This window comes from Poecilia mexicana, unplaced genomic scaffold (genome assembly GCF_051168715.1).
Source record: "Poecilia mexicana isolate PSO_F unplaced genomic scaffold, ASM5116871v1 scaffold_22, whole genome shotgun sequence".
Taxonomy (NCBI): Eukaryota; Metazoa; Chordata; class Actinopteri; order Cyprinodontiformes; family Poeciliidae; genus Poecilia; species Poecilia mexicana.
The window spans coordinates 16,558,277-16,575,874 of NW_028263391.1; the positions used below are offsets into that span (position 1 = coordinate 16,558,277).

The 17,598-nt window shown below is 40.1% G+C and overlaps 1 protein-coding gene across 1 annotated transcript; it reads left to right on the top strand.

The window, feature by feature from the left end:
- Positions 1-4,616: 4,616 nt before the first annotated feature.
- zbtb42 (zinc finger and BTB domain containing 42) lies at positions 4,617-13,244 on the top strand. Its single transcript, XM_014980394.2, has 2 exons — positions 4,617-5,141; positions 7,202-13,244. Exon 2 carries the CDS (start codon positions 7,216-7,218, stop codon positions 8,794-8,796), a length of 1,581 nt encoding a protein of 526 aa, XP_014835880.1. The 5' UTR covers positions 4,617-5,141; positions 7,202-7,215; the 3' UTR covers positions 8,797-13,244.
- The last annotated feature ends 4,354 nt before the right edge of the window (positions 13,245-17,598 follow it).

Sequence of the window (17,598 nt, forward strand, 5' to 3'; positions counted from 1 at the left end):
GCCCACCTTATATCAGTCGTGCTCACTGGAGGAGTGTCATTGAAAAAAACATGTGCACTGGCCTCGATGAACCCTCTGTTCTATGTAAGCTGCTAGGTAGTTCCCAGTAATACAGCTGCATCTCAAAACAGCAATATATTTTTAAAAGGTTAATTTATTTAACTGATTCAGTTCTAGAAGTAGGATAGCAGAATGTAATATAAATATCCTGTATACAAACATGCAAAATTAAAGAAAATACACAATAAATTCAAACAGAAGCACCCAGTTTTTATTTTTGAAAATGACTCAAGTTATGTTATCTAATCCTTCCTCCATAGAAAAAAATGTTTTAAAGCATCAATAAAAGGTTCAGATTAATGTGACATTGATGCTGATTGTGAGTGTTTGCAAACTTCTGACAAACAGCACTGAGATTACATTACATGTAATCTCACCATTACATGTAATGGTGAGATTATTCAGCAACTGTCCACAATTTCAAATTGTTCATCTGGGTGAGCATACTGTGATTTGATGTCTCATGAAACTACAGAATAAAATCTGAGGACTCAATTAAGAAAACCTGCTTCTGGGCTGGTAACTTGTGTTTGTGTTTCTATTAGTTGTGCACTCTAAATTTCATGGAAAGGGGCAAGAGTTAAACCACTGTTGAGGGAAAGCCATTAAAATAGTGTTTAAGTTTGTCATAAGCCATTTAAGGATATAGCAAATATGGAAGACATTTCTTTTTCTGACAGGTGAGTCCATAAATAAACTTATGAAAAATGTTGAATAGGGGACAATTAACGCTGCAACCTTTGCCTTTTAGCAGTGTAAAAGCATGCTGTCAGAGATACATTGGAATGGTTTAGAAAAATTAACACTATATGTCATATGGAACACAGTGAAACATGGTAGTGGCAGCATCATGCTGAGGGATCCTTTACTTCAGCAGCTACAATGAAGCTGATGATGGAGCTAAGTACAGGAGGGGGGGGGGGTGACCAGTTGAAAAAGACTCAACATTGGGGTGAAGGTTCACCTTTTAGCAGGGTAGCCATACAGTCAGGGCTACAATAAAATAGACTACATCAAAATATGTTTATATTCTAGAATGGCCCAATCAGCATTCAGACCTGTTATTTGAGAATAAGTGGAAAAACTTGATGTGTAACCGATGTTCACAGAAGCTCTCAGTCCAGTCTGTCTGCAAGGAAGATGGACAAATATATCAATCTTTAGATGTACTGAGACATTTTACAAATGATTTGGAATAATTAAAAATTATTCCACAAATTACTGTTTTACTCAAAATATAATTTTCATGAAAAAATATTTTTTCTTCTTTAGAATTATGTGATAACTTGTGCTGGTCTTTTTTTTCTGACTACTAAAAAATAAAATCTCACTCAAACACTGAATTTTGTGGTTCTAGTCGGTTGGTTGTCTTACAAAGCATTGTGACTGAGCTTTAAACTACTAACTACTTTGCTTCGAAATTGTTTTTGGAAGGACTGAAAAGAGAAACAATTCAAAATGGAACATTTTATTCCTAATAAACTTCACTACAAGAACTATAATTTAGAGAGTAAAACAAATGTGAAAGTAAAGGTGTGTATTTATTGGATTTATAGAACAATGCTTTTTAAAAGACTCTAGGTGCTAAACAGAAGTGCCTGCAGCCCAGAGCTCACACATGTTGGTAACAGATGATATTCTCCAGAAATGCAGCTTACTTTCAAAACAGCATCAGTTGGCCTTCTAAGTTCCCGCACATTTACAACTATGTGAAAACCTGAAGTGCTGCTAACCAGATTCAGACTGCGTACATTTAAAACATCCTTATACATTGACTTCCTGGGTGTGGTATTCGATCCCTATTTCTTCCTCTCCCTTCTAAAGATACATAGTTAAGTTTAAATAATGTTGTAGTAGAGCTACAATAAAACACAACAGTGCAGTAAGTAACTGGTGGATGACAGGATTCCAGCGACTGCCACTAGACTTCCTTCTGTGATGAAACATTTATTGTCTGCGTGCCCTCTATCTCCGAGTCTATTCTACTGTCATTTCCTCTTATTTTGTCACTTACTCTGTGATGTGTTCCTCACTGTTACGATGAGTCAGCTTTGCCTGGCTGTTCCTGTCATAATACAAACAGAGCTCACAGAGGGAATCCCATACATTTTTGCTTTTTGATGGAGCTCCCATCTCGTAGTACTTAAAAATACTCGATTGCAGTCACAGCTTAAGAAAATGAGAATGTTATGAAAAAGTTCATTATGTTTGAGAGTCATTTCAAAAAGTGACCAGATTCATTACACTTATAGTGAAATATTTAAATGAAATATTTAAATAAAAACAAACAAAAAAAAAAACATTTGGAAATATTATAAGGTCATGATATCTTTTTTTAACCTAACTCTTCTTTACTTTTTTCTCCAGCTTTATCCCTGATGTGTCTGAGTTGTTGCTTGGTCTTCCTGAATCTATCTCTTCACTGATAGTCTCTATCAAACCTCTGAGACCTTCACATATCAGCTGTATTTAGACTGAGGTCATATTACACAGAGGTGAGTTATCTTTGCAAATTAGTTGACATCTGAAGGCATTCAATTGCACTGACTTTCTTTATTAATAAAATGGACCTTAAAAATAAATGCACACCACTGTTTTTAGGTTTCTATTTGTTAAAAATGTGCCCAAGTTTGTGGTTCGAGAGGTGGGAATATAAGGCACTGCATGTAGAGATTATGTGCAGAAAATCTGCAGTGAACATCTGGTACAGCTGTACTCAGGTTCTGTGAAATATATTGATTTTCTAAAAGTATGTTTAAAAAAGTGGTGTCAAGCGAGGCGATTTTTTTTTTTTTTTCTGAAGCACAAACCTTCTCAGACTGACACCCACAGTTCAACCCACTGCCACCATGAGACATTGGTGCAGCGGGGAGAAAGATGTGGCTGGCTGGCTGGTTGGCCGGTCAGGCTACACTGGAATGTGGGGTCTTTTGTTTGCCTGGGAGAGGAGTGGGTCAGGGGGAGAATGCCATTGATGATTGCGGGGAGGAAGAATGAACCTCCAGGAAGTGTTCTTGCTGTCCCCTGCTCCCCCCACTCTCGTTCTCTCTGTCTCTCCCTGTCGTCTTTTTTTTTTTTTTTTCCAGTGTGTGAGAACCTTCACCGTGCCGAGCCTCTCTCCGCTGAGGCCACGGTCCCCAGGCACAACCACTGCTTTGTCTTGCCCTGTGAACACACACACACCCCTCCTCTGCTGGGTGCCTACGTTTGCCAGGGTATGAGAAACACGGGGCCAAGGCTCCTATTCTTATCCACATCACTGCCCCTGGAAGGATGTGACTGTGTCTCTGTGCTTTGGTGCTGAATGATAAATTGTGTTTTTGCACACCCTCACTTTTAATTCATCAGGATTCTGTTAGTTTTACATCTTTTGTTAAGTTTAGTCTTGTTCTTATAGTCTACTGGTAACAGCCAGACTAAAAATGGAATAAAGTACTAAGGGGATAAGAGTCTATCTGGTGGCCCCTTCCAACCAGTGGCTGCCTTCTCCTTTCACATTGCTCACTCCCTTCTGTGTCAGGAGGCTGCGAGGAGCTGCAAATGGCCCTTTCAAAGCGCACGACAGCTGGAACACGGGGCAAAGGTGACTGAAGCAGTTGGGGGAGCACAAGAAGGGCCAGAGGGGGGAGGAAGGGAGACAGAGGGGCCACGAGATGAGCAGCTGCAACTTCGAGCCCCTGTTTCTTCACATTGTCACCGCCTATTGCCTTAATGATTACAGAGGAAACTCAGGATGGTGTTTTACTCATTGCTTTTCAAAGGATTTAATAAAAGCGGTCTTTTGTAGCATAAATCTGGTTCAGAACCTGGTCTTGTCTGAAGAAACAAAAGCGCTATTTTGGTTTGGAGCCAGGGATTTTTTTTTTTTTTTTGACACAAAACTGCATCAGTGGATTCAACCTCCAGAAGTTCACAACAGGCCACTGACCTGCTATGATACAATAAGGTATTTATGCTTCTTTAATCGGTTCAGATACCACAGAGATCACTTCTCTGAGGCAGAAAATAACTTCTTTCATCCAAAAGCAGATGTAAAACCACATGCAACATTTTTGAGAAGCTTGCTAAACTAATCAAATTTAAACTCTGGGTTTTGAAGATACTGGATATTTCTGAGAAAATGAAAGAGCTACATGGAATTCCCTGAGCAAATACAAAACTGAAGCCTCAATCAATTTTAGAGTTTTATTTATATTTATCAACTGAGAGACAATGTAGATGAATAATAATTTGTGGAACCTGAAAATTTGAACTGATTTGTTTTAGCATAGATTTGAAAAAATGAATGAAGATACATCCCTGTAGCCTCAAATGTTAAAAATGACTTTGTTTAAAATGTTAGCAATTTTATTTAATATAATTTATGTATCCTGAACATGATTCAGACTTTGAGGACGACTTATGAACATTTAATTGCATATCTAAAACATCTATTTACTGTATATGTACATGTGAAAGCTAGTGCACACATCTGGTAAATTATTAATTCAGGAGAAGGGTCCAACAAGGCAGCCTTGTACAACACTTTTGGGGGTGTCAAAGCCCCAAAAATATCAGAGTAAAAGGGGCTGAAAGCAAAATAAGAGTGAAACATTTGAAAAACGTACAATGATGTGAAAAATTTCAAGAGTTATGGCTATTTTGACAACACATAACTTTGTAGGATATGTTAGTATTAAACATTTATCTGCAGTTGTTCCAGGTTCGCCACACACTGAAGAGATTTATGACGCTGAAAGCCAGCCCTGTTCGTGGGACAGGTGTTTTAAGCAGACAGCAAATGTACTCTGCCCCCTCCCCTCTTCCAGTGTAGTACTCTGCTACTTGCTGCCGCTGTGTGAATTCGCGGAGTAGTACAGAACTTATTGTGGCGGAGTGCTATCGCGAGACTTGTGCCATTATCAACCTGCTTTGACACACACACAGCAGCGCTGTGAGCGCAGCCTGCCTGCCTTCCCAGGGTCGGGACTGGAAGCCTCAAGAAACGGCAAGAAGAAGCGAACATCTGGCCGTACATCATGAGAGCACCCCGGAGCTTGTAGAAGGGGAGGAAAAAGACGACGATAGGAGCGGTAGTACATGTAAGTAAGAGTGGGTGTTGTTTTCGTGCCTTTTAAAACGGAGAAAGCGAAAGTTAAAAAAAAAAAAAAAAGAGTGTCCCCCTCTCCGCTTCGTTCAGCGCAGTTGGCTTTCTGCTTGTGAGTTCCTCCGCTGTTTAAAAGGCTCCCAGTACGGACACGGAGCTCGGTTTTCTCCTCCTTTTTCTTCTTTGTAAAACAAAGTGGCGCATAAATAAGAATTTTGCATCATAAAACCTTAGTGTCGGGGTGTTTTTCTATAAATACTTCTTATTCTCTTTAAACAAGTGCTTCCAGTTCAGCGCGTGTTTGAGTGTTCATTAAAAAGCTGTTTTGCGATATTAAAAAGTTTAAAATACAGTAATGTAGCAGCACCTTTAAATACATTCATATATATATTTTTTTTTATCTAAGTTGTTAGGCTTTTTTTTTTTTTTTTTTTTTTTACTGCGTTGCCCAGCGTTAACATATGGCATAAAGAGGAGCACAGCTGGAGGTAGCGTTTCCATTGCGGTGATGTCAGAGCAGCTGACTCCACAGCTTGCAGTGTAATTAGCAGGCAGAGCAGCAGTTTACTCACTCTGCACCGCTCTTATTTTTTCACCTCAGCCTCCCGGACGAGCTCTTCCACTCGCATTCCCACTTGGTTGTCCCGTAAACAGCTTTTTCCACATTCGGAAAAGCCCCGGTGAGTGTGGAAGCGCAGGGATACTCACTTGGGAATCATTTGGAGGGGGGTCCGTTCAATTCGTGAATCAAGGGAGGGTGAGCGCAAAACTTTATATATATATAATTAACTTTCAAGTTGGACAAAGTTAATGATATTGAATTTTAAATTCAAAACCGGTCCAAGTTAGGAGCGGACCAAGCAGCTGTTTGCGGGCCCCCTGAGAGCACACAAAATATGCCTCAAAATTTCAAATTTCTGCTCTATAATGACAATTTAAAATCTTAGAAAAGTAAATAGATTTTTAGATTTATATGCATTTGTAGGATTGGATATAGACAGTATGGCCCTTTGCCCAGGATGTAGCTGTGTCAGAGGGCGTCGTGACAATTATGAAAATTAAAAAAACAAGAACAGATTAAATGTAGGGTGTGTGACCTACACAGTGAGCACAGATTCCTCAAAAGACCGTTTGGGTATTCGCAAAAAAAAAAAAAAAAAAAAAAAAAAATGCAACAACTTTATATTTTACATAATCTGAGTTGTTTTACCATTTCATTTCTTTTAAATAGCCACAGTTATTTCTACACCAAACAATGTCACCTTAATAGTACGGCATTTTCAACAACAGGACAATGTGTTTTTCTATGTTGCCCGGGCTTAATAGGGTTTGGGTTAGTGCTGCATAAATCCATGTCGTACACATCTAGAGCAAAACCCCAGTTACTACAACACTTTCACTTGCATCTTATTCATGTCTCATTAGTTTTATGTATTTGTTTATTACATGTAGTGAGTTGGAATTGGGGCACCTGATCAAATACTGCTCCAGAATCTTTTGCATCTTTGTCCAACTCTGTTCAGATCTTAAGGTGTGAGCGGTGGCCATTCATGCTTTAATGATGCCCTGGGCTAGTGCCTTTTTTATTTATTTATTTATTTTTTCCAATTGACAAACAAATGAATATATTTTTTAATGTTTAGGAACATTAATCAAACTAAATTTCAAAGAACATTATAAATGTAGAATATCTATGTCCAGGTTTGACACATCTTTATATTGCAGTTATTACATCTGTCTTGATTAAAGATTGCAGTAACTTCACAAAATAAAAAAAAAATAAAAAATTTCAAGCTCTTGTACCATCACCAGTTTAATGACGCCCTGAGTGGTGAGCCATATCATCCACATCAGAATCTACCATTGAATGTGTGCCTTTTGTTGTATTATAAAGTCATTTAATATCTCTGTTTTTGCACTATTTAGCTCATATCGCTGCTCATATTCTTTGTGCTTTAGGTCACTACATGTTTACCTCTAAAGCTCTGCGCTGTGCCCTCTATGTGCTCCTCGCTTGGTTTATCCACTATCCTGTTTTTCCTGTTTTTCCATCAGGTTATGAAGGAAGAATGGAGTTCCCAGACCATAGCCGCCAGTTGCTGCAATGCCTGAGTCAGCAGCGTCACCAAGGCTTCCTCTGTGACTGCACTGTTCTCGTCGGGGAGGCTCGGTTCAAAGCGCACAGAGCTGTGCTGGCCTCCTGCAGCATGTACTTCCACCTCTTCTACAGGGACCAGCTGTACAAAAGGGACGTTGTGTATCTCAACAGTGACATTGTGACGGCTCCGGCTTTCAGTCTCCTCCTTGAATTTATGTATGAGGGGAAGCTGGAGTTTAGCGCGCTGCCCGTGGAGGATGTTCTGGCCGCAGCCAGCTACCTCCACATGTATGATATAGTGAAAGTCTGCAAAGGCAAACTTAAAGATAAGGAACTTTCCTCCCTGGATGAGAAGTTAGGGGAGGGCCTGGGACTCGGCTGCGTGGACAGGGAGAACTCCTCAGATGGTGAGCTGCACTGTAAGCAACTCATTCAGCGACACATTCAGGGGCTCCAAAGGGCCCCCCCGGCAGAAGACTTTGACACAGACAACAGTGAAGTCAGGCTGGCTGTCACTGATTGTGATAGGTCCATGCAGAGCAGGCAGAAGGCGAACGGTCACTCCGGCAGGTCCCCGGACCTTGTAGGTGTCAATTATATGTCAGCGGAGGCCGAGACCTGCGTCCAAACAGCTGGAAAAACAAAAGCTGATGTCAGTAGCTCCACCGTATTGCTGTCCCAGAGGTCCTGCGCTTCAGATGACATGGACTGTGCGCTGGATTTGTCTTTCAAGCCTCTGTCTAGCAGAGATCTCTTACACCCCTCCTACGTCTCGGGACAGCTGGCCCTCGACAGCCAGCAGCAGGGCACTGAGCCACTTGTTAAAGACGAACACGACTTGCTGTCAGAGCAGGAGGACAGTGAGCCGATGAGCCCTGAGAGCCAGCGCTTTGGGAATAGTGCCAGGAGCTCAGTGGTGACAGGGTTCGCTGCCCTCTTCCCAGGCAACAACGGTGCTACAGCCGCCCTGCTCTCAAAGGAGGAAGACCTGATGGACGAGGAGGGGGAGGCATGCGGGAGGCGGGAGGGCGCCCCAGGCAGCGAGCCGGACAGGAGGGGCGGGCTACTGGGGAACAGTGAGGAAGAGGAAGAGGACGACCTGGCCTCCTCCGACATCTCCACCTCCAGCGGGGTGCTTCTACCTCCGGGGCAACAGGTGTGCGTGTGTCCCCTCTGCAGCAAAGTCTTCCTCAGCCCCCACGTGCTGCAGCTGCACCTCAGTTCGCACTTCCGCGAGAAGGACGGCGCCCGCTCCAAGCTGTCCCCGGACGGTTCCGTCCCCACGTGCATGCAGTGCAACAAGACCTTCTCGTGCATGTACACCCTGAAACGCCACGAGCGCACCCACTCTGGCGAGAAGCCTTTCACCTGCGGCCAGTGTGGCAAGAGCTTCCAGTACTCCCACAACCTGAGCCGGCACGCGGTGGTCCACACGCGTGAGAAGCCTCACGCCTGTAAGTGGTGTGAACGGCGCTTCACCCAGTCCGGGGACCTTTACCGCCACATCAGGAAGTTTCACTGTGGCCTTGTCAAAACTCTTGCCATTGGATAAAACACCTCTCACCAGTGCCATATCAGACAGAATGTCCTTTCATACACTGACTACTACTACTGAACCATTTTTGCTGTTCTTATACACAAGTTGGCAGTTTTTTAAAGACATATCTTAAGTTTATAAAGATGTAGCAACTTTCAAACTGGAGCTGTTTCTTGTGCTGGACTGTGTCAGAGGCTGCTGAGATTACTGGATCTGTGTCAGAGAGAGTTCAACAAATCAGATGATGCACTTGATATTTTCTGTCTTGTTTATTGTCAATCTGTTGAGTTTATTTGCTGAAAGGTTCAAATCCTTTTGGCAATGCGCAATGCTTACACACAATCGTCAAGAGAGAAAGAGAATGAGTTTTGTTTGTGCACATGGGAAATGAGAACCGTCCGTGAGTAGCAATATATGATTTCCTTTTTGAGCGCCTACATTATTTTATTATTTATTTTGGGGCTTTTTGTAGCCCTTATGCTATCATGAAGCAGAAACACAAATGAATGAAGTTTAACTACTGGAAATTTGAGTTTTTACTGTTTAGTTTTGGAAATGAAGTTTTTATGTTGTCTGAAAAGAAGCATCCAGGCCATCATATGTATTCTTTTGCCTTTTTGATGGATTACATTTCCAGCTCCTTTAGTTTTGAGCACATCTTGGTGGATTGGCCTTATATTTGCTACTTTATAGATGGAACAGAGATGAAAAGTAGCAGAGATGCACCGATCACGAGTCTCTTGATCAATACTAATTTCAGTTTTCCCACAAGGTCTGCCGGTACTGATTCTTGACAGCTATTTTTTATCATTCCGGACGATAATACCCTGAAGTACAAGTAGTCTAACAAAAACATCGAGTATTATACGAATATCCCAAATATCCACTTTTTTTTTTATCAAAGCATGTAGTCCTAACCATCTGTATTTTTCTCTGAATTAAACTGAACAAAGTGCACCAAAGCAAATGCTGTTAATGCATTTACAAACTTAGAACACTTTTAGTTGCATTTATTAAGCAGGAAAAAAAAAAAAAAGCTCATTATTTTACCTGCTGACCACCAGTCAGAAAAGACTGGGGAGACTGGCCTCTTTAAACTAGCAATTGATTGGTTTGTCGCTAGCGATTTAAATAATCTTTAGACACTAAATATAATCCATCCAACAAAAATATTTAGTTAGAGAAGTTTCTCTATTTGTAGGCAGCAGACAACAGCAAGATTATCTGCATAACCTAGCCGAAAATGGTTAGTCTACCCTGTTTTTCTCATACTAGGACATCATAGACCACAAACTGCCTGTAATGTTTTTTTAGTTTTAATGCATGTTATGAATTGCAAAAAAAAAAAAAAGATGTTTTTTTTTCAATGTTTGACATGTTTATTACAAATTTGAGCAGATGAGGGCCAGATATCATTTCTGATATCTGGCTCTGGCCCAACTGGATCGGTGCATCTGTAGTAATTTAAATTGTCATCATCAGAGACTGAATATAATCTATCCATCAAAGATATTTTATGGAAGAATTTCTCTTTTTTTTTAATTAATGCTGCCAGTTAAATCATCTGCACAAAAATAATCACAAATCAGTTAGTCTGTCTTGTTTCTGTATGCAAAAACAGGACAGACCAAAAATGTTCTTAGTTTATATCCATTTAATAAATAAGGTGGAGACTGATATTCTACAGTATGCAACTATCCAATCTGATCAGATCTGATTAAGGGAAATTGCCTGATTTTCAGCTCTGACATATTGATCAGTGCATCTCTAGAAAGGTATTAAACTAACGTCTGTAACTCTGTTGCCTAATGAAATTCCTAATGTTTAATCTAGTGTCCTTCCTAAATTAGCACATGTTGCTACGCTTTTATTTTTTAAACTGTTGAAGCCTTTAAAAAAACGTGGATTATCTTCAAATGCCGAGTAATAACAAGTGTCTTTTTAAAAAATGATCCAAAAGCATTTTGGATCATGATCCAAAAGCATGATCATGCTTTTTTCAGTTACTTTTTTCAGTCACTGAAAAAAGGCAATATGTTCTAAAATTAATCTGGTTTGTTTAATTGACTCAATTGGGTCAGTTATTTGGCTGGTAAAAGACCTTGTTATTTATTTTTGGTATGATACAAAAGGTACACTGATGGTGCGGAATCAAATTTAGAAAGCATCAAACATTTACCATTTAGCTGCTTCGACTGAATTTTCTCCTTGTTTTGCACCTCTGTATATGTCTAAGATACTACTGATGAAGCCTTTGTCTCTTTATGGGCAGGAAATGGTTCTGTTTGTTTATGCATAGGTGCTGTTCTGGATTCTTAACTTGGGAGTAGCACTAAAAGTTCAAAATATTCATCTAATCTGTCCTGAAAAGACTTGATCAGAATTTATTTATTAGTTGGACTTGGTTCAGGGTTTACTTTTAGGTGTTTGTTTTTTTGTTGTTTTTGCCTAGCGATGTTGGTACACATTAACTGGTGTTGGGTCTGTCGGTTTGTTTTGTTTTTCTTTTTTTTTCTCTGTGCAAATCAACTTACTGTAATCGTATTTTAATATATAATGTTTTGGAAAATCTCTCCAGAGTTTTATCCATATGTCTCACATGGAACACAGAGAAGCACTTCTTTTTAGCATGCATATAATTTCAACACTATTGTCTAGGCTGCTATTTCTTACTATTTGTGTATTTAATGTAAATATATATTATATTTATCAAATGGGTTTGTTTCCCCCCCCCCCCCCCATATCAGAAAGTGTGTGAGTTGACGCATTTTTTTTCAGTTTGCTTCCTTCTCCACGTCCAGGGGATCTATTGAGCTCCACCTTCTAGCTACAAATCATTTATTAGTGCTCCGACTTCTGCTCTGACAGGTGAAACAGTTGTTCACAAGCACAGCCGCGCCGATACGCTACTGGCTACCAATAGAAACCAGACAATACAGACATTGTCCCCCCTACACCCGCCTCCTTCACCTCTCTTCCAATTCCAGGTAGTTCTCAAGGGATCATTGTGTATCTCTCTGCTCTCCGAAGCTATGGGGAGAAAAGGCACTTCAAGCCTCTTTTTGCACTTTTTCTGGGTTGAATGGAACCGGTGGAATGTGAGAAATGTATTTAGCAAAGGCAGACAGTAAACAGGTGCATTGTTTGAAGGCTTCAAAGTATGTGGTAGAAAAATGTCCATTGTTCCCTGATTAATTTTTTTTCTTTCCTGGTCTTTAGAGAAAATCAAATGAATTCAGAAACGGCTATTGATATTTTTTTTTCTTAAAATGAGTAAGGAGGAGAGTTTTACTTGGAATTGCAAGAGTCTGTTGTTTTTTTCCCTCCCTGATTCAAACCCAGCAGTGATGCTTGAATGAAATAAAAACACTCCTTTTCACACACATCACTTCTGATAAGTGCTGGTAAAGTTCATTTGAAATGGAGCACAAAGGAATGTAGATTTTCTTTCTTTTTTTTTTTTTTTAAAGGAACCTTTCTGATCCTCTAATGTACAGCGGTAGATTAACTAACACGTAAAAAATGAGAAAAAAAAAATCTTGATTTTGTTTGCTGTTTTTATTTATACCTCCAGGATGATCACCAAATGTGCCTTGTAGACACAAATCGGTGCTGCATCTGGAGAAAACTTTTTCATTTCTATCTTTTGTTTTTGCCTCACAGAAGCAATGCCTTGCTGATATTAAGATGTTTAAGTTTTTTTTTCTTTTTATTTTAGATAAAATGTTTGGGCAAAACTAAAAAGCATTCATTAGTGATGTATTGTGAGAGATTAAACCAAGGGGGTTGAAATTTTGTGAATAAATTAGCTATGGTTGTGTTAAATTGAAGTCAAACACCTTTGTGTTGTTTTTTTTTTAAGCCAATACTACTGGAAATTAATCTGTTTCATTTGTATTTTTATTTTTATGTCACTGTTGAATGTGAAACGCAGATGTTTTTTTCTTCTTGAAACAGGGGTACGTTTGCCCCTCATGCTGTATGCTCTTTCAAATCAAAAGCAAATCACTGGAATTGTGTCCTCTGCAGGTTACAACTGTGAATAATCATGAAATATATTTATTATTTCATATGCTTCCTGTACGACATTTCGTTCTTGGTTTTAATTTGGCTCATATGTGGAAAAAAAAATCACTTCTACATGTCGAACACATACATTTTCAATAGACTTTTTAGAAGTGCCATTAGAATCTAATATAATTTTTTAAATGAAAGTATATTTTCTAGCGAGCAGTTGCTTCAGTGTTAACGGTGTAGAGATTTAGAGGACAATCTTTGTGCAGAATTGGCATTGCTTAGATACTGAGACAATTTTACTTTGATCTTTAATTGTGCATTTTTCTCTGTTTGGGCTTTTGTTTTTGGAGTGTGACTGTGTGTGTGTGTGTGTGCTGTGAAAATGTGACAATCTTGATTTAGGTCTTTTATTGAGATTCTGCATAGAATTAAATGGAACAACTTTATCTGTTTGTGTGGCAATCTTTTTGTTTCCCCACCCTCTGGTTCCCTTTTTAAGCAGTTTCACACCAGCTAATTATCAGCTAACTTTGAACAAAAAAACAACAACAAAGCAGATTTTCTACCATAACATTTCACAAGAAATATGTGTGTCAGAGCTTACGCAGATAGGGAATTTTTGTTTCTCTTAACACAATCCAGAGTCCTCTCTTATGATCTTTTTAGCTTGTTTCTTAGTTGTTATATTAGTCTGGAGACTTGTAGATAAATATTCAATTGAAAGACCTAAAGACGACTCATTTTTAGTTTTCTGGCAGTGCACCTGATATTACTTTAAAATGCTTTACCAATTTAATGATTCATAAAGCAGTTTATTTGACAAAGATCACATAGATTTTTAAAGAGAAACGGGCCCACAGCTTCACATATCCTCCATATTTAAACAAGAGAATGAGGAGCTTTTTCGCATATTCCTAATTTGTTTTCACACCTGAACCGTTTTTTTGCTAAAAATCTCTTAGTCTCCTCTAGAAAACAATTCCAGGTAAATTCCCAAAGGAGATTATGTTTGTGGTGGTAGGAGAGAAGAGTTTTCTTTCTAGTATCTCTTAAAAACTCAACACTTGGCTGCAGTTCTCCAGGAAGGAGAAACAATTTTTTTTTTCTAAAACAGATATGCCTTTCCTGCTGTCATATTTCTATCCCGGTGAAGGTTTCATAAAAAAAAAAAAATCTTGACACTGAACTTTCTGTCCACTGAATAAATGTACTCCACTGGCTTAAAAAAATATAGTAATTCAAGATTATGCTACTGCAGTAAAAGATTAGTTTATTTGAAGGCTTTTTACACATTTTCACTATAGGTGCGAATACAGGTGGGTGTCATCGTATGCCAATGAGAAGTCCTTGTCTGACACACTAGTGGTTCCTGTGTGTATGGAGTGCTGCAGTGTGTACAGAGACAACAGTGTGACAGTACTTCAGGTCTTACAGGCCCAATCTGTCTGAAAGCGTAAACTGACCTCAAGGACAGAGCAGTTTCAAGACGAGCTCCTATTGTTTCTGACCTGTTTCCAATATACCGAAGAAGAGATAAAACCTCCATAACAAACCCACTTGATTGGTATTTAGTTTTTACCAAAACGCGACTTGATTACACACATTATTTGTGTGTAAACACACTCATGCCAAATGTGTGTCTAATTAAGGAGATTCATGCCAATTCACTGAACATTTTCAATACAAAGGACTTTTAATTATTTCCCTGCTGCACCATGAAAGAAATCCAGCTGCTTTGCTACGTGATCCCAATCGGGATGTGCTCGGGTTCCCACCACCCTCCCCCAAATCCCAGCTCACCCACACTCTGGGAACGCCACATAGACAAGGGCCGCATCCAGCTCGCCCATAACTGCCCGCCCCCACGGCCCCCCAAAAAACCACGGCCTCATCCCACTGCTCTATTGTGTGCGTGGGTAGTAGCTCAGCCGGGCTATTGTCTGGCGCAGCTCCCCAGCACGTACTTTATGCACAAACAGACGACACGGCGGCGCTAGCCAGCCAGCTCCAACATAAAGAAAACAATGTCCTCCCAAGATCATTCACAGCCACCCCAACGGCCTCAGCCAGCTTATGGCACTGTAAATAAGGGCCCTTCTCAATGCTACTGTAAGCAGCCACAGTGGCAGCGGGCCTCGGAGCGCTCACCGGCATCAAACATCTCACATCTGCCCTCATGGATCCGGGGCTTAAACTTCCTGCCTGTGTGCATTTCTTATGAACCAACACATTCACATGGAAAGCAGGGGCCATGTGATGGGGCTTAGCTGCAGGGTGACGAGCTGGGATATGTGCAGTGTAACTCGACGGAGTAATAAAACATTCCTCTCCAGGGCTCAAAGCCTGGTTCTTATTGTGTGTTCCAGTGTGTGTGCGTATGTGTGTGTGTGTTTGTGTTTAGAGGTACTTGAGAGAAGTTGAGAGGAAAGTTGTAAGTGTCCACCACCTCAACAAGGCCAGCGGTGGGAGCCCTTGACCTCTGCAGGGACGGACTGCCAGGGACAGCTGGTGGGGCCAGTGTTTATTTATTTATTTCTTAACAAAGGACAGGTGGTCACACTTTGAAAAGGGCACACAAACACGTCCGCACGCACGCTTGTGTACAGACAGTACACACACACACACACATACGCATTGTTAGTTTGCCCCCCTGGCTTACACATGCATATTGTTATCATCCACTTAATGTTTGGAGGAGCCATTCTTTTGACTTTCAGAAAATCTGAGACAATATTTCAAAGGACATATAATCGGGATTTTTTGCAACTTTTCTGTTTGAGTGGTGTTCATAGATGTTGCTCATGATAGTTATATCAATTTCAGTATGAGGGAAAAAAATGGCAGTCGTCCATTAGTAGTGGTGTTACATTTCAGACACCACATCAATACATAATGTAATGTCCACCAAAGACCAAAGTAGCAATAGTAAAGGGTGGCTTGAAATACAGTTTTTTAAAAAATATATATTTATATAGTTTTTTTATTCAGTGAAGAGGACAAAGTCAGGAGAAATGACTTAAAGCAATATATTACAAACAAGCTTCCATGGTTATTATGTTGTGGGAGGAAAGTGGAGACCCATGCCTGCACACACCAGAGCAACAATGCTGGTCAGAACCAGACCAGAAATTGCGTCCATATGAAGGAATTTTAGGGTTATGAATAATAATTTTGCTGTTTTTCGTGGTCATTTGCTACTGTGACGAAATACAGGCACTTTACAACAGAGCACTTTTAGTTTCCCCACAACAATCAGTTGTTTTGACCAAAAAGAGTCACTTTGCGCTAATGCTCATCCATATCATGTCACCCACGATATGGATGACATGATATGGATGAGCACCACAGAAGTTTGACAAAACTTTCCACTTCTTTGCTTACATCTGGTTGTAAATACAATAAGGTCATATTAAATACACTAAAATCATAATAAAAGTATGCAGCAATCTCTCGTACTGTGTTGACCTTATTTGGACCGTCTCCCTCCAATGGTGCCAAGATAGCGTGTCCTTGGTCCAGCATACAGCTGTCACTAACTCACGCTCCATCCACTCAATGACTCATATTTATAGCAGCAGCATCACTGGGTTTGACACTCGCCACGCTCAGACCACAGCTGGTCCTCCAAAAAAAAGGGTGAAAGACAAAGCCACGTGGCCCGGTCCAGTTGGTGCTGTCTGGTGCCCGATGGGTGATTATGTGGGGCCCCCCTTGCTTCTCGCCACCATACAGATGAGGGGTTCTTTCTCAGCAAGGCTACTCAACGCAACCTTTTGGTGTCAAGGATGAGGATGTGCTTGAATCCCTAACAGCTGTACTCCGGTTTATGGAGGTACATAAAGTCATCATTACTGGGATGAAAACAGCAAGCTGGGTTGAGGGAGGCAAAGCACCATAAGCAAAGCAGTCAAGTCAAAGAAAAGAATTGGAAAAGAATGCAAAACACGAATCATAGTCACGTGTTCAAAGATGGAGCTCCAAGGGTATGAAACCTACAGTGATAGAGAGAAGATGCAGCGCCCTCTACATTTGATGAAATCTCTGTATTTCATTTTGAACTTCTGCAGCATCTTTTTCCACTCTTGTTCATCACATATTCAATGGTTTTAATTAATTACTCTGTCTCAATAAATGCTTATGAAATGTGCTATTTTATTGAAACCACCCAAGAGTAAAAATCAACTTAGAGTAAAAATCTGCCTTATTTGATTGTTCTCTTTCCCATTTTTAAAAGTGCCTAAGATAAATGTGTCACGTTTCTCATGTGGATTATTCAATTCCTAGACACTTTGATCCACTTTAAACATTGTGGATTACACACACACACAAAAAGACTTAATTTCATAGTAGTTGTAAGGGAGGCAAATATTTTGGACACTCAAGGCTGTGTAACGCCGACTACCTCCTCCACGAACTAAATGTGCTTAAATAGTCAAATTTTTAATAGAACATAGATGACCAACTTTTATCATGTGTGAATGTATACAAGTATATTCAGAGCTGCTCCAAAAAAAAAAAAAATAAATAAAACCCAACAATTCCAGCCACTTCCGTTGCCTATAAACAAGTCTAGTTCGCATACTGAACTTCTTTTGTCCAATAATCAGCAGAAACGCTGCAGCTTTAAAAAGCTACATATCTACATCAAGACTTTCATATCCAACTGAATTTCTTAAAGTCTTATCAAGAAATGTGCAGACAAGTTGACGCCTGGCTCCCCAGCAGCTGTCTGCTCACTCAGCCAGAAGTCAAGCACTGCCCTCGGACACCAACTGCAACAGCTCCCCAAAGACCCGGGGC

Coding starts and splice junctions, on each gene's coding strand:
- zbtb42 (XM_014980394.2), top strand. CDS start 7,216: ATGGAGTTCCCAGACCATAGCCGCCAGTTGCTGCAATGCCTGAGTCAG.